Source organism: Dermochelys coriacea, chromosome 1, assembly GCF_009764565.3.
Source record: "Dermochelys coriacea isolate rDerCor1 chromosome 1, rDerCor1.pri.v4, whole genome shotgun sequence".
Classification (NCBI taxonomy): domain Eukaryota; kingdom Metazoa; phylum Chordata; order Testudines; family Dermochelyidae; genus Dermochelys; species Dermochelys coriacea.
In genome coordinates, this window is record NC_050068.2 from 62,640,244 (window position 1) to 62,666,379 (window position 26,136).

At 39.4% G+C, this 26,136-nt stretch overlaps 1 protein-coding gene across 3 annotated transcripts in view; it reads left to right on the forward strand.

The window, feature by feature from the left end:
* Window positions 1-26,136, forward strand: part of VWA8 (von Willebrand factor A domain containing 8) — a 301,480-nt gene that overhangs the window by 108,330 nt on the left and 167,014 nt on the right. For all 3 annotated transcript variants that reach the window (XM_038402763.2, XM_038402782.2, XM_043504544.1), the window contains exons 15-20: window positions 2,955-3,123; window positions 3,506-3,583; window positions 11,622-11,737; window positions 12,784-12,890; window positions 15,011-15,117; window positions 20,830-20,901. In XM_038402763.2, coding sequence (XP_038258691.2) covers window positions 2,955-3,123; window positions 3,506-3,583; window positions 11,622-11,737; window positions 12,784-12,890; window positions 15,011-15,117; window positions 20,830-20,901 — 649 coding nt within the window. The remainder of the gene's footprint in view (window positions 1-2,954; window positions 3,124-3,505; window positions 3,584-11,621; window positions 11,738-12,783; window positions 12,891-15,010; window positions 15,118-20,829; window positions 20,902-26,136) is intronic.

Genomic DNA, 26,136 nt, shown 5'->3' on the forward strand with positions numbered 1-26,136 from the left:
CTTTTGTATGGTGATAATCTTTTGTAAACAATCGCCACTCCTATATTTGTTCTCATTTTGTTTGCACTAGTAAATGATGGTTTGTGAAACTGGAGAAGAGGAAAAGACAAATAAATGGAAAGTTTATGTGCGGCAGCAAGGGAATGCTCTTTGTGTGCCAAAGACAGTCTTTAGCACTGTAGTGGTGAGGCTGCATTCTCTGTTCGACCTTAGTGAGGTTATTTTCTTTAAGGGCTTATCTACAATTACGGGGGGGATCAATGAGTAGAAGAGTAGGAGGAGTGGACGGGAGATGCTCTCCCATCGACATCGCATAGTGTGGACCCTGCAGTAAATAGGTCTAAGCTAGATCAATTTGAGTTATGCTATTCACGTAACTCAAATTGTGTAGCTTAGATCAAATTTCCCCTGTAGTGTAGACAAGTCCTAAGATTCTTCTTACCCCTGGGTGGAGAGAAATGGTGTCTGATGATCTCCCCTACTTGTCTGACCTACAGTTTGAATAGGCAAGAGGAAAGAAAGAAGATATCTGGTACTCAACATTAATAAAGTATTGCCAATCCCTCCAGCCAATTTTATTCTAGGTCTTAGTGTGTTAGGCTTTGGAGTTACTTACGTGGTTTCTGTCTGCAGAGTGATCAAATATGGCATATACTTAATAAACATAGCTCCACAAAGAAACAGTGACTATGATGGTTTAGAATATGATCCTACAGAGTACTGAACAACCTCATCTCCAGTTGCAGGATTCTCTCCAGTTTGCAGGATTAAGCTCTTTTTAAAATAATAATTAAATATTTGGCTTTACATTTTCAAGAGATTGAACAAACATTTAATCCAAACAACACCCTTTGAAGCAGATGAATGTTGTTCCCATTTACAAACTGGGAAACTGAAACATATGTTGCACCAGGCCACAGAGCAAATGATGGAGAAGAGAATATACCAGAAAAGTGCTCAGTAGATTAGTTAATGAGAACAAAAAGAGAAATGCATTTGTAGATAGCTTTCCAACGTGCAGTAGCTTTTAATGTTAGAAAGCTTTCCTCAATCAATAGCTGGTTTATTAAAAATTCCTTTGCCGGGGAAATTTTCTATTTGTAAGTTATTAAAATATGCAATTTAAAAATTCAAAGATTTTTTTGGAATACTGTTGCTGGTAGCTAATTCAGAAATAATGGATTCAATCCTCAGATGTACTCTTTATCCCTGAGAGGAGCGGGGGGCAATGGGGTGCTGTTTGTGTCTCCCCACTCCTGATCTTTGGCTCATCTGGGGGCTTGTTTCTCAGAACAGCTCAAAACTGTGCCCAACGGGCCATACCCATAAGGGGGATTGCCATAGTGCACTGTGCTCTGGCTGTGTTATCCATCTCATCCACTCCCTGCCACATTCCAGAATGCCCCCAGCTGCATTGGGGGAATTCCCAGCTGAGGAAAGCTGACTGCGTTTTAGATCCTTTATGACACAGAAGCATTGCAAAAGGACCAGAGCTAGGATCAGGAGTGAGCTTAATGTATGTTGAATATTTTTATTACTAATGAAAAAAAAAGGTTAATCGAAAATTAAACATGCCTTCTCCTATCTTCAAAACAGTTTCTCCTATAATAAGGTTGGTCACTGTTCCCTGACCTTTTCTGCGCCTAGCAACCATACCCATTGGTTCCTATTTCACATGATGCTTTCAGACGTTTCCTTCTATTTTTATCAATCTGGGTGTAGCTTCTAGGCTTCTGACTTCAGGCTGAGAGTAACCAATGCCATCCACTTTGTTTGCTTTGATTTGGGAGTCTGATGTAGCGCAGCATATTCAGGAAACAGTTTTTCAAGGGTATTCACTGTATACGCTGTGCTGTATCAGATTCCTTGTATATACCAGATCTGCCTGCTAAGCTATTATACGTTGTGTAATTTAAATTGAAGGGTCAAATTCTACCTTCGGTTACACCCATAATTTCCCCCAAAGATGGAATTTGGGCCAAAATATTCTAATTTCAAACAGAATTGTATGCAAAGTAGCATATGACAACAGGCAGGAGAAATATAAATGATTGCATTACAATTTTCTCATTTTTGAATACTAAATTAATTGTAATTGAGGTGTTGAGTAAATATTGTATGCCGTGTTACAACATCCAACTAATTTACATCTGAGTTGCTATTATTTACTTGTATAAACAGTTGCACCTGGAGACCCCAAGTGAAATCAGCATCACATTGTGCTAGGCACTGTATAGAAACATATTAAAAGACAGTCCCTGCCCTGAAGATTTTATAATCTAAATAGAAAAGAGAGACAATGGATGGGAGATAGTATCATCCTCATTTTACAGATGGGGATCTGAGACACAGAAAGTTTTAAATGATTTGCTCTAAGTCACTCAGGAAGTCAGTCTGTGAATTAAACCCAGATCCTCCCCGAGTTCCGGTCTAGTGTCTTAACTACAAAATTATCTTTCCTGTCCATCTAATTAAGTAGAAAAAGTTACCCATTGTTGCTGCTTCAAAAGATATTGCAGCCTCCCAGATCTGCCTTTTTGTAATACTCTTTTAGGTGATACTCTTGGAGAATGTTTCAAAACCATCACATTTGTAAATTGTCTATTTCATACATACAAAAGAGTAAACAAATGGAAGCATGGTTACTGGTATTTGCTCAACTTGATCATGCAGGTCATGCTGTATATGAAGTCAAAACTTGGGTAACCTTGTAGGCATTACAACTTATGAGAGATATATTTTGTTTTTTACATTGCTAGTTACATTATGCAATTTTTGTCAGTTTTGATTTTTTTTATGTTGCATTGTGAATGTCCTGAATATAAATGGTGGCTGTGGCTTAATACAATAATTCACTTGAAGATTGATTGTACCTCAGGTGGAGTTTCTAAGTTCAGATTTGTTATTTGCTGCTTTGACCAGGTAATGCATTTAAAAAAAATATTTTCTTGCAGGTCCATCTTTCCTATCCATTCCTCGTTCAGAATAGTTGCCCTGGCCGAGCCTCCTGTCATAGGAAGTAGCACAAAGCAATGGTTAGGCCCAGAGTTTCTAACTCTGTTTCTGTTCCATAATGTTAAATCCTTCACCAGGAATGAAGAAATTCAAGTTATTAAAGAAATGGTAAGCACTTGCAATGGTTTGGTCAGTTATTAATATTGGTTCCTATTTAAAATGCTGAATATGATTATGAACTGGAATATTTTAATATACAATAGATACTCCCTTTTCTTATATGAGGTGAAATCCTTTCACACAGCCTAAGTGACTCCTTGATTTTTAAGTCTAGGGTATCTTCTACTGTAATTGGTATAAATTCATCTTGGTAGTTTTCTATTACAGTACATTTTCATATTTTGTGACACAGTTATTCCTTTTTGATTTGAAATAAATGTATATGCAGTACATATATGCAGGCTGTGTTTATGTAGGTGCATATGTGTGTGTCTATATAAATTACATATGCACACGAAATATATATAAAATTTTTTTGTCTTTTAAACAGATTCCAAATGTGCCCATTGTTGCGGTGGAAGAGTTGTTATCGTTAACACACAAGCTTCGGGAGACAAATGACCCCACAGTGAGTCTAGTTTTTCAGTTTTGTGTTTTACTTGTTGTCATTATATGTGTAGCTGTTTTTAGAGTCAGGATTTTCTCTCTTCAACAAAGGAATTATTTTCTCCAGCAATGTGAGGATGCTTCCTATTTCCTTTCATTCTTGCCTTATGCTGATCTATCTTGACCAGTGGAGGCTGGATTGGGCTCATTCTGGAGCCAATTCCTTCACTTCTTGTATGGCCACAGGAGCAGAGTGTGCTGCCAGCACAGTATTCTTAGACCCTGCCTCAATGGGATTTGAGAAACCAGCTGTGGAAATCCAACACTGGTTTCTTGTGCTATATACATGTGGCAACTTTTTTAATATACTTGTTTAGGACCTGATTAAGAAAAGCACTGAAGCATGTACATAATTTTAAGCATGTATGCTCAAATTCTAGTGAAGTCATGCAGTATTATAACATGTACATTGTAGTCAATATGACTTAAGCAAATGCATAAAAGAGGAATGGGAGTTAAAAGCACGTGCCGAAGTGTTTTATTGAATAGGGATGGACTAAAGCATATGCTTAAATTGTTTACTGAATTATTTAAAATCGCCTACCCTTAACAAATACTGTTATGTGTAATACAGTGCTTTAGTAATTGTAAATTTGATACCTGGATTTGTTTTGGGATTACTTGGGCAGGGAGGACTATCTAACCATTAGAAAATGCAGACAGGGAGGTAGGGAGATGGGGAAAAGAGGAAAGTGCTCAGAACAGGCAGTAGTATAACTGTGGTAGGCAGTTCTACAAACGCAGTAATGTAAAAAAAAAAAATTACTACTGGCACAAAAACTGCGGAACTCTTTTAAAACTGATACAGTCAAGACTCAGTTTTAAAATTTAATTTCAATGGTAACTAAAATAGTGAATTGATGTTTTACTTTTTGCAATAAAAAGTTTCAAACTTTTTTATTGGAGACACCTAACATGAATGTATAGGTGTTCACATGTAACTTGTGTTAGGTTAGGTTATACACAGTAATCTACTTGCATCAACTCTCAGGAGTTTAGCACCAGTAATAGTTTCCCACCATGTTACGGTTTAGATTTTTGATTGGCTGCATTCCAGGAAGAAATATAGGTTATTTTAGCGGGGGTTGTGATTTTACCACCCTTACTTCTGCACTGCCTTTTGAGCTGGGCAACTGGAGAGCCGTGGCTGCTGACTGAGGGCCCAGCTCTGCAGGCAACAGTGCAGAGGTAAGGGTGGCAATAAATTTGTTAGTCTCTAAGGTGCCACAAGTACTTCTTTTCTTTTTGCGGATACAGACTAACACGGCTCCTACTCTGAAAAAAAAAATACCATACCATGCTATCCTCACTTCTGTGCTGCTGCCTTCAGAGTTGGGTGGCCAGCCAGTGGCAGCTGCTGACTGATGGCCGAGCTCTGCAGGCAGCAGTGCAGAAGTAAGGGTGGCATTACCATACCTTGGCATCCTTACTTCTGCGTTGTTGCTGGCAGCGGCTCTGCCTTCAGAGCTGGGCTCTCAGCCAACAGCCACCACTTTCCACTCTAAAGGCAGTGCTGCCACTTGCAGCAGCACAGAAGTAAAGGTAGCAATACCACCCCCCCCCCACAATAACTTTGCAACCATCCCACAACTCCTTTTTGGGTCAGGACCCCTACAATTACAAGACTGAAATTTCAGATTTAAATAGTTGAATTCATGAAATTTATGATTTTTAAAATCCTATGACCGTGAAATTGACCAAAATGGACCGTGAATTTGGTAGGGCCCTAAATATAGGCAAGTGCAAAGTTATTCATCTAGGAACAAGGAATGCAGGCCATACCTACAGATCAGGGACTTCATGCTGTATTGTAGGGATAATAGTGACAAGTGACTCAACATGAGCTCCCAGTGTGATTCTGTGGCAAAAAGAGCTAATGCCATCTGTGAATATGCAAACAAAGAAGAAATGAGTAGGAGTGGAGAAGTGATTTTTACCTCTATATATGGCATTGGTGAGACCGATAGTAGACTAGTGCCTTCAGTTCTGGTGTCCACATTTTTAAAACAATAGTTAAAAGTTAGAGAGGGTATAGAGAAGCTTTTCAAAAGAAATTTGACAGTCTGCACAGACATATGTTGTAGAATAGTCTTTATTCCTATGGACTCCAAGCTAAAGTTGTCAGCATCATCAAGGCCATGTACAGAGATGAGATGTGCTCTGTTAGGGTAAAAAACCAGACAACAGAGTGGTTCAGTGTGGATACAGCTGTGAAACAGGGCTGCATTTTATCTCCGCTGCTGTTTGGCATTTCCATAGACTGGATAATGAAGAAGTGTATTAACAAGACAAACACAGGAATAGAATGGGTAGATGGCAAATGCTTAGAAGACCTGGACTTTGCTGATTATATTGTGCTACTGAGTGACACCCCAAAAAAGTTACATACAAAGACAGACAACTTACCAGCAATGGCAGACTTAGCATGGCTCGGAATTAATTGTGCTAAAAGAAATATTTCTGAAACTCGTACCTCAAGCAGTAACATCACATTAGAAGGCAAAAATATCAAGCGAGTAGAAAAGTTCATCTATTTGGGCAGCACCTGTCACAGTTCAGGGCAATTGCACCTGTATTTCCACCCTGTGGTCCAGCAAGGTTCCCTAGGTTCCCAGCACCTCAGGCATCGCCTCTTTGGGCTGGAGTCCCACATCTCTCTCTCCCTCCTAACAAAAATTATTCCAGCTGTGAGTTTCCCAGCAAGACAGACTGCCTAAGCAGGCCTGCTTTGCTTTCTCCTCAAAAGCTATAAACAGCATAATTGCCCAGTTATAGTTTCCATACAGCCCTTTCTACACAAGCATATTTATTCTTAAGGTGATAGAATTACAGAGCAAACATATTAAAAACAATAATAGAACCTACACGCATTCTAATAACTTAGGCAGGATCTCCCCTCTCCCCCCGACTCCAGCAAGGGCTATCGCAGGTGATCAGTCCTTCAAATCCCACTTAGGGGATTTTCTGTGGTTACAAGTTTAAAACAGGTGTTAGCTTAGAACAAGTACACAGCCTGCACCGATCAGCCTGTTTCTTTGTACATCTTGTGCTTTTGATCTTGTCCTCATGTAATAGGTGATTGGCAGATAGTAGCTCTCTCCTCAGGGCATATCTTCAAAAGGCTGGAATTTTGCATATCTGGATGGTGGTACATTTACATTTACTAGAGCAGTGGTACCCAGACTTGTTCCACCACTTGTGCAGGGAAAGCCCCTGGTGGGCCGGGCCGGTTTGTTTACCTGCTGTGTCCGCAGGTTCGGCCGAACGTGGCTCCCAGTGGTCATGGTTCACTGCTCCAGGCCAATGGGAGCTCCTGAGAGCAGTGCGGGCCGAGGGACGTACTGTCTGCTGTTTCCAGCAGCTCCCACTGGCCTGGAGCAGCGAACCACGGCCACTGGGAGCCGCGATTGGCTGAACCTGTGGACGTAGCAGGTAGACAAACCAGTCTGGCCCACCAGGGCCTTTCCTGCACAAGCGGTGGAACAAGTTTGGGAACCACAGCCCCAGAGATTTATTGCGAAACCCACCTAATTTTGTTTGTCCCAAAAGTTCATTCATATCTGGCACATGGTTTAAAATAGTTCTTTGAAGCTCATAACACTTCCCAGGGTTTAAGTTGGTCATTGGGTACATCCCTCCACCCCTGCCCCCGACATTACATACAATTTCACAATAATACATAAAGTTTGCATTTTTAATACAATGAAATCCAAAGATATTTAACCTTAACACAATAAGGATTTTCAAGGTTATTGCAGGAAATTATCTTATCTGTCAGAAAACTTACTGGCCAATGGAGAGCTCAAAAAGGAAGTGACATCAAGAATAGGAAAAGCATTCACAGCATGTACTAAACTTAACAATGTAGGGAAATCAAATATATATAGCATCAAAACAAAACTGAGAATTTTCAGTTCAAACATAATCTCATTGATAACATACAGTTGTGAGAATTGGAGATCTACTAAAACTATACACCTTCAAAAAAAATAAGTGCCTAAGAAAGATTCTGGTCATTGGTTGAAAAGGTTTCATTACAAACAAAGAGATCCAAGAAATCATGAACCAGCAGCTTGTTTCCACCAGGATCAGAAGGATGTGCTGGACATGTTTGGGGCATGTACTCCAGATGACAACACACAGACTCCCGCATGAAGCTGTCAAGTAGAAACCAAGTGTGAGGAAACAAGTACCCCCAAGAGAAACCATGAAGAAGAATTCTTAGGGAGGGCAGAACGGTTGATCTCAACACCATATAGCAGATGGAAGCAGCAGCAAATGACATAGAGGAGTGGAAGAGACTACTGTCCATCAGGGGGGCCAACATCAGTGCAGGAAGGATGGAGGGGACTCGAATTAATGACTGAAAAGAGCCACAAAAATGATTTGAGCACTCCCTTATGGCATGAGACTTAGCTCAATTTATCTAGCTTATTAGAAAGAAGATTGAGAGGTGACTCGATTTAGTATATAAGTACACTCATGGGAGAAAATACTGGGTACTAAAGTGCCCTTTAGTTTAGCAGAGAAAGGCATAGCAAGAACCAATGACTGGAAGCTGAAAGCCAGACTCGTTCAAATTGGAAATGTGATGCACCTTTTTAACAATGCAGATGATTAAGCGCTGGAACAAATTACCAAGGGAAGTGGTGGATTCTCCGTCCGTTGATATCTGCTAATTAAGACTGGATGCCTTTCTGGAAATTATGCTTCAACCAAACACAACTAAGGCTTTAGTCAAACACAAGTAATTGGGCTCAATAGTTGGTAATTGGATGCAACTTAATGGCCTGTGATATACAGGAGGTCAGACTAGATGATGTAATGGTACTTTCTGGCCTTAAACTGTATGAATCTATGAATGAATAAAAGGAAGTGAACCCGATTCTTATTTATGTATTTATTGCATTATTGGCATTTATGTGGTTCTTTAACAATATATATTACAAAAGGGAATGTATTTGTTTGTAAAGTGTTTGGTGTCTAAACAGAGCGATTAAAAAAAGGGTCTCTCTAACATCCATAGCATTGTGAAATATCCAGAGAAAGTGTATGCTATCAGACAGATGATTCACTGTTGGAAGATACCTGCAGATCAGTATGATATCAGATGTGCATATATGTATATAAAATAATTATACACATCACAGGTTGGGAGATGTATCTATAAATAGCATGCCCATGCTGTGCCTTGAAATGTGTGTTTCACGTCAGTGATTCCCTTTATTATTTTCAAATTATCAAAATGAAATATTTTGATTGACCCAAACCAAATTATTTTTGTGACTTTTGGTTTACAAACATTTTTGAGATTTTTTTATTTTTCATTTCAATTTGAGATGGAAAAATTTCTGAAATCTCAAAAATTTTCATGACAGGAAAACCTTTTCCTGCCTAGCTCCTCTATTTAATTAATAACAGTCCATTTTGTAAATGGACTCAGCAGAGACTCAAGAATGAATGGACTTGGATCTTGAACTGTTAGCTTGCTTCTACAGGTGGCCTCACTGAAGCAGAGTTTAGAAACATTGGCAGGACGGTGTGAAGAAGCTTGTATTTTTGTCACCCATGCTATGTACTTATTTTGTGGATTCATAAATTAGGCCAGAGGATGCCATTATGATCATCTAATCTTTACTGTTGCATAACACAGCACGCAGAATTTTATCTGATAACTTGTGGTTGAATGAAAGGATTTATTTTAGAAAGATCTCCAGTTTTGATATAAAGACTTCAATTTGTTCCAATAGTTAATTTACCCTCATTGTAAAATTTGCATCTTATTTCTAATTTGAATTTTTCTGACTTCAAGTGTTAGACCCTTGCAAACATTATTGTCTTTGCTGCTAGATTCAAGAACCCATTAGTAGTTTGGTCACCATAGCTACTTCTGTCATGGTCTGAAAAAACTACACACCTGACCAGCATAGCTGTGCTGACCTAGCCCATCATAGACACAGCTATGTTGATGGGAGAATGCTTCTGTCAGCATAGCTGCTGCTGTTTGCAGAGGTGGTATTTCTACACCAATTGAAAAACCTCTGCCATTGGTGTAGGCTGTGTCTACATATGAGATTATGCCATTATTATACATTATGGATTATAGCTATCATGCCAGTATATTCTCCATAGTATAGACATATCCTCAGATGAATCAAATACCTTTTTCCTGTGTAATTACAGATTGCAATCAAGTAGTCTCTTAATCCTCTCTCTCTTTGATTAAATTAAATAGATTGAGCTCCTTTAGTGCTCATTATAAGGCACATTTTCCATACTGAATAATTTTGATGGCTCTTTTTGAATTGTCTCCAACTTTCAATATCCATTTGTATATGTGGACACCAGAACACAAGAACGGCCCTACTGGGTCAGACCAAAGGTCCATCTAGCCAAGTATCCTGTCTTCCAACAGTGGCCAATACCAGGTGCTTCAGAGGGAATGAACAGAACAGGTAATCCTCAAGTGATCCATCCCCTTTCGCCCATTCCCAGTTTCTGGCAAACAGAGGCTAAGGACTCCATCCCTGCCCATCCTGGCTAATAGCCATTGATGGACCTATTCTCCATAAATTTATCTAGTTCTTTTTTGAACCTTGTTGTAATCTTGACCTTCACAACGTCCTCTGGCAAAGAGTTCCACAGATTGTTCCACAAATACTTCCTTTTGTTTGTTTTAAACCTCCTGCTTATTATTTTCATTTGGTGACTCCTCGTTCTTGTGTTATGAGAAGGAATAAATAACACTTCCTTAATTACTTTCTCCACACCAGTTATGATTTTATAGATCTCGATTGTATTCCCCTTAATCCATCTCTTTTCCAAGATGAAAAGTCCCAGTCTTATAAATCTCTCCTCATATGGAATCTGGTCCATACCCCTAATCATTTTTGATGCCCTGTTCTGTATCTTTTTCAATTCCAATCCATCTTTTTTGAGATGGGATGATCAGATCTGCATGCAGTATTCAAGATGTGGACATACCATGGATTTATATAGAGGCAATAGGATATTTTCTGTCTTATTATCTATCCCTTCCCAAATGATTCACAACATTCTGTTCGCTTTTTTGACTGCTGCTGTCCATTGAGTGGATGTTTTCAGAAAACTATCTACAGTGAATCCAAGATCTCTTTCCTGAGTGGTAATAGCTAATTTAGACCCTATCGTTTCATATGTATAGTTGGGATTATGTTTTACAATGTGCATTACTTTGCATTTATGAACATTGAATTTCATCTGTCATTTTGTTGCCCAGTCACCCAGTTTTGAGAGTGTGTTCCAGTAATGCCCTGCACAGTACTGTATAAGTAGGTAATACAATCTCCCTATTCTTGCCCATTATTCCCTTGTTTATACATCAAGGATTGTGCTATCTCTTTTTGCTCTTTCACATGGGGAGCTTATATTCAGCTGGTAATAAATAGAAGACTTCAATTTCCAGGATGTCAATTCTATTACAAATGCCAAATTCATTTAAAAATAATGGACATGAGATGATCTGAAATCAGGATACTGTATCTCTAATATATGCAGAGGCATATCATATAGTTGAGGCAGTGCCATAAAGTACTGCAGGAAACTTTCAGATAAATCAGCTTTAACACAAATAATTTAATTTTCACTTATTTGTCTTTTTGCTGTAATTCCTAATAATATTAATAAATAATAATAATTAATAATATAATGTTAACACATCTTATATAGCACACACATCTGTTTTAGCCAATACATTTTTCTTCCTGTTGGCTCATTCAATGAAATCATAATGCTGACATTTTGATGACATAATTATTTCCATGGTAGTAGATTCCTGCTACAAACATGGAATTCTGACCTGTGAATGATTAAGTGGTGCAAACTGGGATATGAGGATGAAAGCACCTGTTTAAGACCAAAATTTTGAAATAATTGCTTTGAATGTAAATAGTTTTTTTCCAAGTTTGTTCCAGTTTAAATTCAAGAGGACTATTAATAAAATTACCTTTTATTTTTGGCAGGCACAGTCACTGGCATCATCTTTGTCCACACGACAGCTATTACGAATTTGTCGTCGGCTATCGCAGTATCCAGATGAAAGTCTCTACCATGCTGTCAATAAAGCCTGTCTTTCCAGGTAGCCATGCTAATTTTACTGTGAAAGTTTAAGGTTCAAAGAAACAATTGGTAATATGCTAAAAAGATGGTTTAATTTTTTTTAAAGGAGTTAGACATTAAAAGTAGAACTGCTACTATTCCGATCCTCCTTAATCAAAGAATGTTAGATTTCACTTCTATGGAATTCCCAGATTTCAAACATCATTTGAAACAAATCATTTAGTACTTCTTTCTAATCTATGTGTGTGTGTGGCATATGCTTAATGACTTAATAGAAATAGGTCTTCAGAACTAATGATTGTCAAAAGTGTGATGCTGTCTCAAAGATAAAATATTACTCAGGATTGTATTAATGGAATACAATGTGGTTAGGTGTCAGTTGGAGGTTTGTATTTAGTTTTAGGCATTGCATTTTTTAAAAAAGTTGTAGACAACTCAGATTTTGCAAAGAAAGGCAACAGCAGTTATAAAAAGTTCTGAAAATATGAGTAACGAAAATCTAAGGGCCAAATTCTCCAAGGTACTGAGAATCTTAAGCTATCCAAGCCTGGGGCCTGTATGATCTGGGATCAGTCACATCTGAAGGATCTGGCTCCAATTAACTGTGGAAGGAACAAGGTCATTGTCCCCTCAGCATCCTAACTCATTCGTCATTACAGCTTCTTCACAGGAATCCCACATAACAATGTAGTGCTTTAAAATGAGAATTTATATTAATATAAATTTTGGGACTGAAATGTAGATTAAGTCTAAAGGATACTTGGCTGCTACAACTTTCCGTATGTTGTGATTGTATTTTTTTTTTTTTTTACTCATATAACTTTGGAATTAGGAGTTATTGATGTGGGGAAAGGAAACTGGATAATTTCCAATAGCACAAGGTCCCATTTCCTTTGCTAAGCACAGATAGAGTAGGTGAGGAGTTGGAAACTATCAGAGTGGGACAGGATTTGGTATTATTTAGGGCACGAAGTCAGGGTGAAGTGTCACGTTGATCTTGGAAGACAAAAAGAACCCTGAGAAAAGTAAAAACTGACCTTCCTTTTCCCCCCCTCCTTGGTTTAGGTTTTTGCCGAATCTCGCAAGATCAGCTTTACATAAAAATCTGCTGGATTCAGGGATTGAGATAAACCCAGATGATATTAGGAAACAAGAGGAAAAGGATTATAGTTGTAAGCTTCTGTCACTTTTTTTGTTTTTAATCTTTCATGAACATTACTCAACTGTTTGAACACAAAGAGATGTATTAAATGTTCCCTTAATTAAGTGTGCCCTGCTTTAGATACATCCCTTAGCTGTTGTCTTGCTAAAGAATGTACCTATATTTCTCTACACAAGTTCTCTAAATTTTCATAACTGTAGAACTTCCTAAATCTAAGTGATTCTTTATCGTAGCCTGGCCTGTGGAATTTTGTGTGTGACCTTTACATTTTTAAGTCTCCCAGATCAATGCGGCCCTTGTTCACTTCGCTTTATTGGGTCACTTTGCTACCTTCCTCTGTTAGCATTCTTGACAACTGCATGTGTCATCCTTCTTGTTGTCCCGGCTTACAATTTTTGTGTGATTGAGTCTTCTAGATCTTTCTCCATTGCAGCACATCCTCCACCTCCCCAATATTCTGTGCATCCTCCTCTTTATTATGACCCAAATAAGCTCTTCTCGTTCATTATTGTGTTTGCAAAAGTCCTTGGTCATCTCTCACTCTGATTATGGCAATCTGTCTCTAGTCTGGCTTTCCCTCTTCTTTTCTCTGTACTATACAAAATATTACTGTTATAGACAACTTCCTCTCCCATCACTCTGATAACATTTCTTTCCCCTCTTTGGTTCTGTCTCTTACCACATAAATTTTGTGCTCTACCCCTGCCCCCCCTTAACTTTGTACATATCATTCCCGCTTTCATCTTTTATCTCGCTTCCTATCTTCCCCCCACCCCCCCAATTTACTCCTCTCTATCCTCTGGCCTTCCTGTTTCCATCTTTTTTTCTTACATTCAGCTTCATGTTTTCTGTCATGTACCACAGAGTCTGTCACTTCCTGTCCACTAAATCCTTCTTTTCAACTTATTTTATTTTCTTCTAGCCTCACTAGTACTCTCTTTGCTGTTCTTCTCCTGCACAGTTGTTGAGAGTTTTGTTTTACATGTGTTTGTCTTGTCTGTTTTCATTGCTAGATCTTTAAAACAGGGGACATGACTTAACATATATTTGGAAAATGCTGTACCAATAAAAATGTCTAAGTTACTGTATGTAGTAATGCAGCCTCTCTTCAGTTTCAAAACATATGTGGTATAAAATTGGGGCAAAGTACTAACTTCATATAGGTAGGATAGTTTGAATTATAGTAATATGACTAGAGAGTCATTCCGTTGCATTCAAAGTTTAGTTTTTTGCAAAACTGACACTAATATGCAAACTGTATATTACTTTATAAATCTGATTGAACCTGATTCATTAACAATGTGCAACATTAGAACTACCAAAAATACAGCAGATTTAATAAATTCATGTTCATATTACCAGCAATTTTGTAACTCTGCCATTTGCAAAACCATAGCAGAGTTAAACTAAACAAAATAAAAACAAACAATGGAGAGCAGTTTCTCAGTATTACAGTTCAGGTTTATCCAACCCAACAGGATGTCTGAATAGAGGAAAAGGGCAAGCATCTGTGGGAGGCAGAGTTGACTGTCTGAAACTGCTGTGTTGTAGCGTAACTCCTGGTAGCAGACTATTGTGGTTAGCCAATACAGTGGTTTTAATTATTTTTCTCTCCAAACTACTTCTGAATGTTTCCCCAACATATGTAAATTTAGCCACTTTTCACCGACATTTTAAATGTGCCTATTTTGTGTTATTAAACCATTTGTATAAAATGTGCTGAATAGAGAAACCAACAGTGACTTTATCTTGCCTAAAGTTTAAAGGAAATGACTGGCATGCTGTTTCTCCAAGGGGTGAGTACAGTCAAACAGTTTTAATGGCATTCAATGATTAGAGGAAGGGAGTACCAAGTTAAGGCTTCAGCCAAAGCAGCTGTCACAATTTGCAGTGTTCTTTCTGATACTTGTCCCCCTAACATCACTAATTTGTCACACATTGTAATGGAACTCATTTTAAGCCTTAGAGCTTTATGCTATTCCTTTTCTGTCCTCTTTCTTCCGAAAGCTGGAAGCTTTGCTGTACCCAACATTGCAACAAATGTATTCATTATCTCATTACCAGTATTGTTGACCCCATATCTGCAAATCAGTGTTATAAGCAATTCTTTGTTTTTCATAAAATGTATAGGTGAAATACATAATGGGTTTCTGAGGATTGGATCTGCCACCATGCCTGTTTATAACCCCAATGAGAAAATGAAAGTGCCTGATGTTCTCTTTTATGAGAACACCCAGGTTAGTGCACTTCTCTGACTCTACAGATGCAATAGAGTTTGTTAAACATTGTAGTAAAGATTTTTTTAAAGAGCATGTTTGTGAAGTGGTTGCATCAGGCTGACACAGTGATCCTTGAAAATTTTTAATCTTGTGGGTAAATTTGGTGCTCATTTCAGATGACTAGAGATCAAGCTTCTTAACCATCCCTTTGTGAAGAGATTATAAAAATCTTGTAGAACTTTCATAAAAAGTAAAGAAACAACTATTGAACCTAGATTTTGTTTATAGTGAATCAATAAAGTACTGTGTTGAGAGGTTTTATTATTGCAGCTTGCCTAAGCCACTATTCTTATAGGAAAACAGTTCCTTTTTAAGATCCTATTTTTAGAAGTTTATAACTTGAAGTTTTGCAGCTTGCAGTACACAATTTGGATTAGGAATTACTTGTATATATTTTTAAAATACAAAAACAATTACATTTTTGAAAACCTATCACTGTTCATAGTAATTTTATTTGTAACACTTTTTTAATACACAAACAATATGCTTATTAACAGCATACTGAGCCAAATCATAGACTGATGCACTCCTGTTTAAATACATTTCAGTTATTATTCTAAAATGGAATCGCTAGAGTGCAGAAGTACAACAAAAGTTGCTGCAGCATACTTTTCCTCCATTTATGTAGTCTGTGCACTTTCATTGGTTCTGAGTGTCTAACTTGTATAATCACTGTATAATATTCTTAATAACTACATTATGTGCAAGTCCCAGGATTCTATATTATGTGCAAGTCCCAGGATTCTAATTGGCTGACATTTTTAGCTAATCAGAGTGCAAGAATTGCTCGAGAACAATGCTGTATATATACAAATCTTTAATATGGCTACTAATGGTTAAAATTTCTGCTCTGTACTCACAATTATCATGCTATTTGGTGTTAATAGAAATGTTGTTTCAGCATCTCACACTGTTCACCTGACCCAGAAAAATTCCAGAATATATATGAAGGGAAAGAGAATAAGAAAAATAACAAAAAGCAAAGAAGTGGGTCTGTGAACATGCTATGAAAGGGGAAGTGTTTTTCTCTAGCAAAGGTAGGTCCACTGCTCTTCACTAGAGAGGGCAGGTGTCTGGTCACCAGAGCACTGAAGTGTCACCTGTCAGTCCAGGGTATGCTTAACCATAGGGCCTGCCGCTGAGTGAATCTCCTGAATGCTTTGCCTTCCAAAGGCAGTTCCTATGAAGTGTTTGCCTATTAGCACTAGCTTTTAGAGCCTTGGCAGGGCCTCTTCCTTAGGGAGTTTCCTTTCCTTCATTTTTTCATATCCTTTTCTTTCTTTTCCCCCTCATTTGCTGGTCCTCTGCAGAGCAGAGAGTGCAGCCTCCACTGCATGGGCCCTGCTGGCAATGTGAATTTGTGAGAATCTTCTTAATTTTTCCTCGTAAAATTCGATGTTTGAGGTTTTGTTCTGTGCTATCATTTGAATAAAGTACTTTAACTTTGGGACTCTCACAGATGAAATCCTAAACCCTAGAACAATGCTCTTGTGTGTGTGCTACTCTTTCCATTTTCTTGTTCAAGGAGACAATAATTGCAGTGATTACAAATTGAAAGTACTGCAAAAATCTGAACCTGACCTATGTTAGAATATTATTTATCTGCTTTGTTTAGGTGTCACATTTTTGTTAAACATGTTGAATAAAGGAAATTGTCCCAAATCTATCTTCCTAAAAAACTGTCAGAAAGTAACATATTACCAACTAAAAATTAGTTTCCTTCTTTAGTCCTGCATTGCCAGCTCCCACCCCAGTGTGACACATTAAAGTGCTCTGATGATGATTTCACAACCATAAAACTCTGCTGGAGAATGAAACTGGCCTATGGGTAATAAAGCAATATATTCCATTATTGCGTGATGTCGTTAAAAACCCAGCATTAAGTTATGCACACTTGCCCCCAAAACATTTCATGTTCCAGTGGGGTTTCAGCATTGCTGTGAAATCACAGCATGCTGCAACTGAAGATGTGGTACTAAAGCTGTAGCCAGCTATCTAAACTGGGCTGCATATTGTGAACCTCAGAAGAAGAACAATGATTTTTAGATATGTGCTAAATGTCCCAATCAGCCTAGCTATTGGGGGGCATTGAATATGTATTGCCAAAGCTAGTGGAATTTTTACATTTCCATTTGCAAATCTCTTATATAAACATGACGTGATTGTAAGTGTTCTCTGTATATCTTACTACAATACTAGCTTGGACCGTGTTGCTAGGAAAATTAGACAATTTCTAATGAGTACTTGCATTTATTGTGCAAAAACAGTTGTTTGAGGGAAACAACTTGAGCACAGTTATTTATATAATTTAAGATTTGTTTGTTTAAATGAAGAAATGTGAGGAAGTACTCCCGTGTTTTTAGTAATTAACTCAAAGTGTAATGGGCATGGCTTGCTGGGATACATGATGTTAAATCTAGACTAAAACTAATCTGGTCAGCTGTAAATTTACAGTGTATGCGTAAATACAGTAATTTGTCTTCAAGCCTTCTCCCCTACTCCTCAAAAATGATGCTGCATTTGATAGTCTCTTGACCTGGGTAGTTAGGATTTTGCATTATTAAGCTTTGATTATAAGCATCATTAAAATATTGCCTTTTGTTCTGGTCTAGAGCGATTTGAAAATCAAAACAGCTTTTGCAGTGTTCTAAATTGAATATTTCTGTATACTCAGTAATAATGCATGAGTTACTATTTCAAGAAGCAAATACCAATGATGAGATGATGATGCTGAAAGAAAAAAATATTATGTTACATTTATGTAAAGACAGTTATTCCTTTTTTCTAAGTACCCTGTCTGACCTACTTACAGATGACCTATTTTCACTAGATACAGAGGATACACAAGATTTTGATGCTAGTAAAGCAGCCTGCATTTTTCATGTTATCAAGCTCCTTAGATGATTACATTATTTTTATTTGCAACAAATCTATTTATTTGGAGCAAGTTTAGGTTGATATTTGTTTTCAAGTACATTACTAATTGTACATGTTAGAATGTTTTATAACATTTAGTTAGTATTAAATATATCAAGTATTTTAACAGTGGCTGTGATTAATCAGTCTAATTCTGAGATTGTGAGAAATGCAGTATTGCCACACACTTTTGATTTGGGATGGATTTTCTTTGTTTTTTTTCCTGGAAAATAAACTGTAATTGGAATAGAAACTTGTATTTGAAATCAATGTCTCACCTTTAGGTGATATAAATGTGTGTAATTATAAACATATTGGATCAAATTCGTCTCTTGACTTAGTGGAGTTCTACCAGAGACAAATTTGACCATTGGGACTTTTCTTCACATAACACAAAAAATGTTCCTATTCGTTCTTGATTATTGTAGTTTGCTGTAATCTATTGCATGCTCTTTCCTCTCCAAAAGTTTGAGTAAAAGATGGACTTTGCTGCATGCCTTGAAGTTCAACAAATTTAAACTATTTTGATCCAATGCAGGATGGGGGAGAGTTCCAAAGTTGTGGGTATTTCTGGAGAATGATTTTTCCAGCCACTTTCTTTCTTTTATACTTGTGGGGGGGCTTCCAGCTCAAGAGTCTTCTCTAGGTACTGTTATGGACATAACTATAGTCATCTAAATTTGAGGTGACAGGGCTTGGTTTTGCAGTCGTAAAATCTGTGACCGAAAGAAACAGTCATAGTTTCTAGGCTAGACAGATCTCTAGCATCCATCTCTGCTGGGGCTCTGGGGTCCCCCACTGCTGGCTGGGAGCTGCAGGGGCCCCGGCAGCTAGGAACTCCAAGGTTCCCTGCTCTCTGCGGCTTGGAGCTGCGGGGGCTCCCCACCACCCTCGGCTTGGAGGTCTGGAGACCCCCACTGCCTGTGGTGGCTTGGAGTTCCCCAGCTCGGAGCTGCAGGTTCCCCCATTGCCCATGGTAAATTGGACCCCCACAACCTCCACAGCCGCCCAGCCAACCACGGGGGGTGGGGGAACCCCGCAGCTCCACTCTGTCGTGGGCTGAAGTCACAGAGGTCTCTGAAAGTCATCGATTCCATGACTTTTGCAACCTCTGTGAGAAAATCGTAGCCTTAGTCATTGTTAAACTCAAGGTTTTGTCATGGTTATTGTAGTAAAACTCATGGACATGTTGCAGGCAATAAAAATTCATGGAAGCCCATGATCTGTCTGTTACTTATACTAAAAAAATGGGGAGGTTGACTGTAGGGGAGGGAATGACAGCTCCGGGGCTCCCTGCCACCCCTAGCAGTGGCTGACAGCTCCAGGGAGCTTGTGGCGGCTCAGAGCCCCTGGGATTCTGCCACTTGCGATGCCCAGGCCAGCAGCTCGGGGCTGAAGAAAATGTCATGGAAGTCTCTGAAAATCATGGAATCTGTCACCTCTGTGACAAAATTTTATCTTGGTGATTATAGAGACAAGGTGGGTGAGGTAATATCTTTTATTGGACCAACTTCTGTTGCTGTTAGAGACAAGCTTTCAAACTACTTGAAGAAGAACTCTGTGTCTGAGAGGTACTCTGAGCATCCCAGCTAAATGCAAGATGGAACAGAGTGTTTAGCATAGTAGTTATTCACATATTCTAAGGGACCATTGAAGGTAGAGTGGCACCTCTGCAGTCAGAAGACAAAAAGAGAATGTTAGTAGGTTACAGCTTGTTGTAATAAAATAAGCCATAAATCCAGTGTCTCTGTTCAGTCCATAGTTTTTATTGTCTAGAAGAGTTATGAATTTAAGCTCCCAAGCTTGTCTTTTGAAAGTATTGAGTAGATTTCCTTTGAGGATGAGGACTGGTAGGTCAGATAGAGAGTGATTGCTTTGTGAAAAGTGTTCACCACAGGTGATAGGGTGTCTTAGTCTTTTATCATTTTCCTTTGTGAGTTCATTCAAGAATATAGTAATTCTCTGGTTTCACCCACACAGCTTTATCGGGGCATTTAGTGCACTGGATGAGGCACACCACATGCTGTGATAGGCATGTGCAGGATCCATGGATCTTGAAAGGTGTATTGTCGGGGGTGGAGATATGTCTGCAGGTTTTGCATCTGTTCTGACAGAGTCTGGTGCTTCTTTGAGTTGGTGTGTCTTGGTCTATGGGGAGCTTGCTTCTGATGATGAGTTTGGAGAGGTTTGGGAGGTTGTTTGAAGGTCAGAAGAGGGGGTTAAGGAAAGATTTGTTTCGGGATGTGATCCACATAGAGTGCGGCTTGTACTTGTTTAATGATGCCCTGTATGGATTCCAGTGTGGAGTGGTATGGGACAATTAGGGGTGTGCAGGTGGCAGGGGTTTTAATTCTGTATTGAAGCAGGTTTTCTCGGGGTATTTGGGTGGCCCGTTCCATGATGCAGTCTACATACATACAGTCATTACATCAGTCCTTGCACTGTGGCTGACAAATATTAGCCCACCATACTAAAGGGAAATTCATTCTGAAGAGTTATTGAGAAATACAGAAATCAGACACCTAACGCCGGTCAGAGTGCAGGATAGTATATCAATGGAGTTAAAAACTGTACATCTTTGTTTGTTACTGAATAGATTCCCTCTGCTCTGATTGAGACAATTCTGTTTCATTAGACTAACAAATAAATAGATATAGATAAGGGTTCTGGTGAAAAATACTTTAAGTAGTAATCTTGCATTTATTTTGTGTGTATAAGCACAGTATTTAAAATTCTTGTTTTCTTTGTCTCTAGCATATGATGGTGATGGAGGATATGCTAAAAGACTTTTTGCTGGGAGAACACCTTCTTCTAGTTGGCAACCAGGTAAGTTAAAAATCTCTCTCTTTACAGTGTGTGGACCACATTCACCATTGGTATAAGCAAGTGAAACTCTTTTGCTTTGTTGAAGTTGCATCTATCGTGCCATTGATAAATCTTCAGTTTCATGTGCCTACATCTGAGAATGTTATTGCAATCTAGTTTTAAAATAAGTAACTAACTACAGAGAAATCTAAACCTAAAAAGACAAGTATACTAGTATCGTGTATAAATATATAGCCTTATTTGAAAGGTACCTTAAATTATTTCTGTGCAGCAACATAGAAAACTGACTGTATATCAAATTCAATCACTTCAGGTGTTCTTAAGAGTTGATAAGGACTCTTTCTTTTTGTCTGATTAATCCTGCTCAGAATTCAGGGCATGGGGGGGGGGGGTTGTGTCCATAAAACACAGCTTGTTGATCACTGTCAGCACAGAAGTTTAAGTAACAAGAGGCTAGATATTAGGAATTAATCCAGTTGACATATGTTAAATATTTTTAAAAGCAGCCACATTAAGATAAGCCTGCTTTTGTGCCATGTACACTATTACTTTCCCATTCAAGGTGCCAAGGTTTTCATCTTCTGCTTGCTTGCAAACCTTGTAATTAAAAAAAAACTATCCTTTTCTATTCATTTAACTTAAATTAAAAGTTTAATCTATGATTAGAAACTAAGTCTGATGTCACTGTTTTGTGTGATCTGTTTGATAGGGACTGAAAGATTAACTCTACCAGCATTTCTTTAGGACTATAACACACATTTGTCTTTCACTTTCTATAATATAGGATCAGTGGTGATTTGTGTGTTTGGGGTAGGAGAGGACACAATGTGTTCAATTAGTTGAAGGTTTTTGTGTCTGTATGTGAGCAAGAGAGAGACAAACTATACAGCGAATAACTGCAACATTTAGGGGTTCATCCCAGACCAGTAGGGGGTTGTCACCACCTACCCTGTAGCCCTGGTTGCCTTTGCGCTGTGCAGTTTTGGCTCACCTCCCTGATACCAGCAGCATTCTCCCAAGCACAATAGCTCCAGCATGGCTTTCCCCACCCAGGTTACTCCATGCAGTGTGACACCAACAGCCCTTCCAGTCCTGAGTTTCCCGAAAATCATCTCTCCTGTTGAATCCAGTCCCACGCAGTGGAACACACACTAAACCTTATTAAGCTTGCTGCTCCTTTAAAGAGAGAGTGCACAGTACCAGCCTGCTAGCTTGGCTGAGGGTTTCACTCTTCAATTTAAAACACTACACTGAGATGATTGGTTGTGTAACAGAACAAGAGTGAGTTTATTAACAAAGAACAGATATTTAAGTGACACCAAGTAGAAGTGATTGGGATAGAAATGATTACAAACAAAAGTAAAATATGCTTCTAAGACTAAAACCTTACTTAACAAACTAGAGTGTTTTGTTCAAAGTAGTTTTCTCACCACAGTGACAAACCAGTGGCCATCCCCCCACTGATTTGCCTGTTGGCTTTGTCTACCTTGCATGTAAATGTAATTTCATTGTCTCGCCTTGGTTAATTTATGTTGGAGATACCTTCAAGGAGGTGGAATCACATTCCTTTGTCTAGGACTGGGTGACTTAAGCCCTGCTTCCCAAACACATTTTACAAACATATTTCCAGCACATATTTATAATTTTTCATATATCATCCATACATACACTATGCAATAATATGAATGACTGGTATGTTGCCATTTCTCATATGATACCTTACATGACACCTTTTAGATACAGATTATAACAATAGTGAGTTGTGGTACACTGAGCTCGTCAGTCCAGCTAAGACTCACTGCTAGATACTAGGGAGACCTTAACCTTCTGGCTGTCACAGTACCTAACAGTTTTGATCAGTTTGTCTTTGCACGTGCACAGTGATTTCCCTTTAGATACCCGTGCACATCTCCCAAAGATTTCAGTGGGTTGGTATGCATCTTAGAGGAGAATCTGATCAATAATGTTAGTGTATATGCATGAGCTGTATCCTCCTTTTATCTGCAAAGGAAGGTGTACAAATTGATCAGAGAAGTCTTTTTTTTTTTATGTTCTTGGACCTTTGGGTTTCCTCTCTCCTCTCCTATTTTCATCACCAAAAGCCACCACCACAGTGAGGAATTTCTTGAAGCTCCTCAGTCATCTGGCAGCATGTATGTATGTGGTACAGCATGCAAGGCTGAGGCTCAGACCTTTCCAGGCCTGGCTGGCATCAGACTGTTGGCCAAGGCATGACAGTCTGGACAAAGATGGTCACCCTCCCTGTGTCAGTTCTTGAATCTTTCCAGTAGTGGCTCAATCCACAGAAGATATGCGCAGGAGTCCCCTTCACCAAGCCCCAGCCCTCCCTGTCCCTGGTGACAGATGCATCAGCATTGGAGTGGGGTGCTCACTTGGGAGAACTTTAGACCCAAGGTCTCTGGTTGCAAGATGAGCTCTCACTCCACATCAATTTCAAGAAGCTGAGAGTAGTCCACCTGGCATGTCAGACCTTCCAGGCGCACTTGCAAGGGAAACGAGCAGAGGTGATGATGGACAACACAACTGCGATGTTTTATATGAACAAGCAGGGTGGAGCTCGTTCCTCTCCTCTGTGTTGGGAAGTCCTCAAGCTGTGGGACTTCCCTATAGCCCACTCAATTCATAGCATCCTACCTCCCAGGTTCTCAGCATGAGTTGGCGGACTATCTTAGCAGATCCTTTCATAATCACAAGTGGTCTATTCACCCGGACGTGGTGAACAACATTTTCCAAAGGTGTGGAGATCCCTGAATCGACCTCTTTGCCACAAAGAGCAACAGAAAATGCCTCCAGTTCCGTTCCTTCCAGAATCACAGTCCGGGCTCCCTCACAGATGGATTCCTCCTCCCTTGGACAGACCACCTGTTGTACGTATTCCCACCATTTCCACTTGTCAACAGGGTTCTGCCCAAGATCCACAGGGAAAGGGCTGCGGTCATTCTGGTAGCATCAGCCTGGCCCTGTCAGCACTGGTAAATCACGCTCCTGGAGCTATCACTGGACACCCCAATCTCGTTGCCCCTGCTTCTGGACCTGATCACCCAAGACCACGACCACTTCCATCATCCCAGCCTCAAGTCTCTTCAACTCAACTCTTGGAAGCTTCATGGTTAAACCCGACTGAGCTAATGTGCTCTGAGGCTGTTAGGGAGGTCCTACTTGGCAGTAGGAAACCCTCCACCAGGGCCACCTACCTAGCCAAGTGGAAAAGATTGTCAATCTGGTGTTCTCAAGTTCACACTCTCCCGATGCAGGCACCTATACTTCTTATCTTAGACTACCTACTACATTTGAAACACAGGGCCTCTCAGTATCATTTCTCAAGGTCCATCTGGTGGCCATTTTGGTGTTCCATCCAGGAGCGGCTGGCCGTTCGGTCTTCGCCAACCCAATGGTCCCTCATTTTCTGAAGGGTCTTGACAGACTATACCTGCAGGTTAGACAACTGATCCCAACTTGGGACCTTAATCTGGTCCTGTCCAGACCTTTAGTGTCTTTACTAATTTCCAATTTTTGGCAGAAGGGAGAGAAATTATGTCCATGAAAAATGTTTGTGTATGGTGTGTGTGCATGCATGCATGTGTACGCACGTGTATATACATACACACGCGCACACACCCCTAACGGTTTTGCCAAACGTCTAAGTTTGCTTGTATGTATAAAATTTACTGAACAGTTTTTCAGGGAAGGAAATTGTCAGAACTGCTGGATTTTAGAAGCCATATCAATGGAGATGCCAATTTCTTTAATTTCATTGCCCTTAATATGGAATCTAAGCAAATATGAACAGTCCTGAAGCGACCAAACAAAACTTGCAATGTTTCAAGTGTTTTCTTTCCTTTTCGAGAGAGAAAGCGCACACGAAAGCAAAAAGTAAGAAGTCACAAGGCTTCAGCTCTCCATTATTTCATAATCCTAAAGTACTAATATATTCAGTCTAGTGTTGGAGAACTGAACTACTCTATTTTATACTCACTTTTTGACACATGCCCAGTACAAGCTATTCAGACAATTAGTTGAAGACATTGCTTAGGCTATGTCTACACTGCGTATCTTACAGCGACACAGCTGTGCCGCTACAGTGGCGCCACTGTAAGGTCTCCCATGTAGCCACTCTTTGCTGGTAGGAGAGAGCTCTCCTGCCAGCAGAATGAACCTCCCCTTCCCCACAATGAGTGGCAGTAAGTTCGTCGGCAGGAGAGCATCTCCACTGACAAAGCATTGTCCCCACCGGTGCTTTTCCTCAGTAAAACTTTTGCTGGTTTGGGGGGTGTTTTTTTTTTTCACACCCCCGATGGACAAATTGCAGTGTAGACATAGCCTTAGTGTCTGTTGATCCCTAAGAGGCCCTCTTTGAAGGCTTAATAAATATACAGAAATGCTTCATAACAAACTATATCTGTTTTGGTCCACAAGGACTCTTTATTTTCCTCATTCAAATTCCTCCTTAAAGTTCACCTCTGTCAGGACATTTACTAGTAACTAAAACAGAATGGTTGTATGATAATCTTCTTGGGTCAGGTTAGGTACAACTGGCATCAATGGCAGTGGTTCTGCCCTGGCTTGAGGGCAGTGTGACCCTTGCGATCCACGAAACATTCTTTACCACTTCATAGCAAAGGCAGAGGAGTCATGTTTTAAATCTTATCTGTTCTATAGTGTCTTGCTCAGATTATTCACTGCTTCATGTAACTGAAGTTTCAAAGTAGATGGCCAGACTCATGGATTCTAAATTCAATTTATACCTCTTTGCTTGACTAAGCACACTGACCGTGATGTACAGTGCACTTGCACAGTTCTCTGCCTGCATAGACTGTCTGTAATGCAGTCTGTACCAGCATAGCAGGTAGCATAATAGAGAAAAGGGGTATGGCCAGAAGGAAATGGGTGGTTATGTGGGTATTCCCAAAATTATGGGTATCCTCTTCATTATTCTGCTCATAAAGAGGACAGAAAACCACAGCATGAGTTAGAGCAGTTCAGCTGCTGTATGTGACTGAGGAGTGGGACTCCGAGATGCATTGGAGAACATTCCACACCAGCCCTGCTCACCAGTGCTATTATCTGTTAATGACCACAGACACACATGCTCCCTGTTCCTCCAGGCCTTCCATTTTCCCACTTCATTGCAGTTTTCATTGCTGAAAATTGTCAAATCAAAGGGGCTGTTTGAGCCTGTGGTGGCTGTCCGCCCCTTGAAAATTGACAACACTT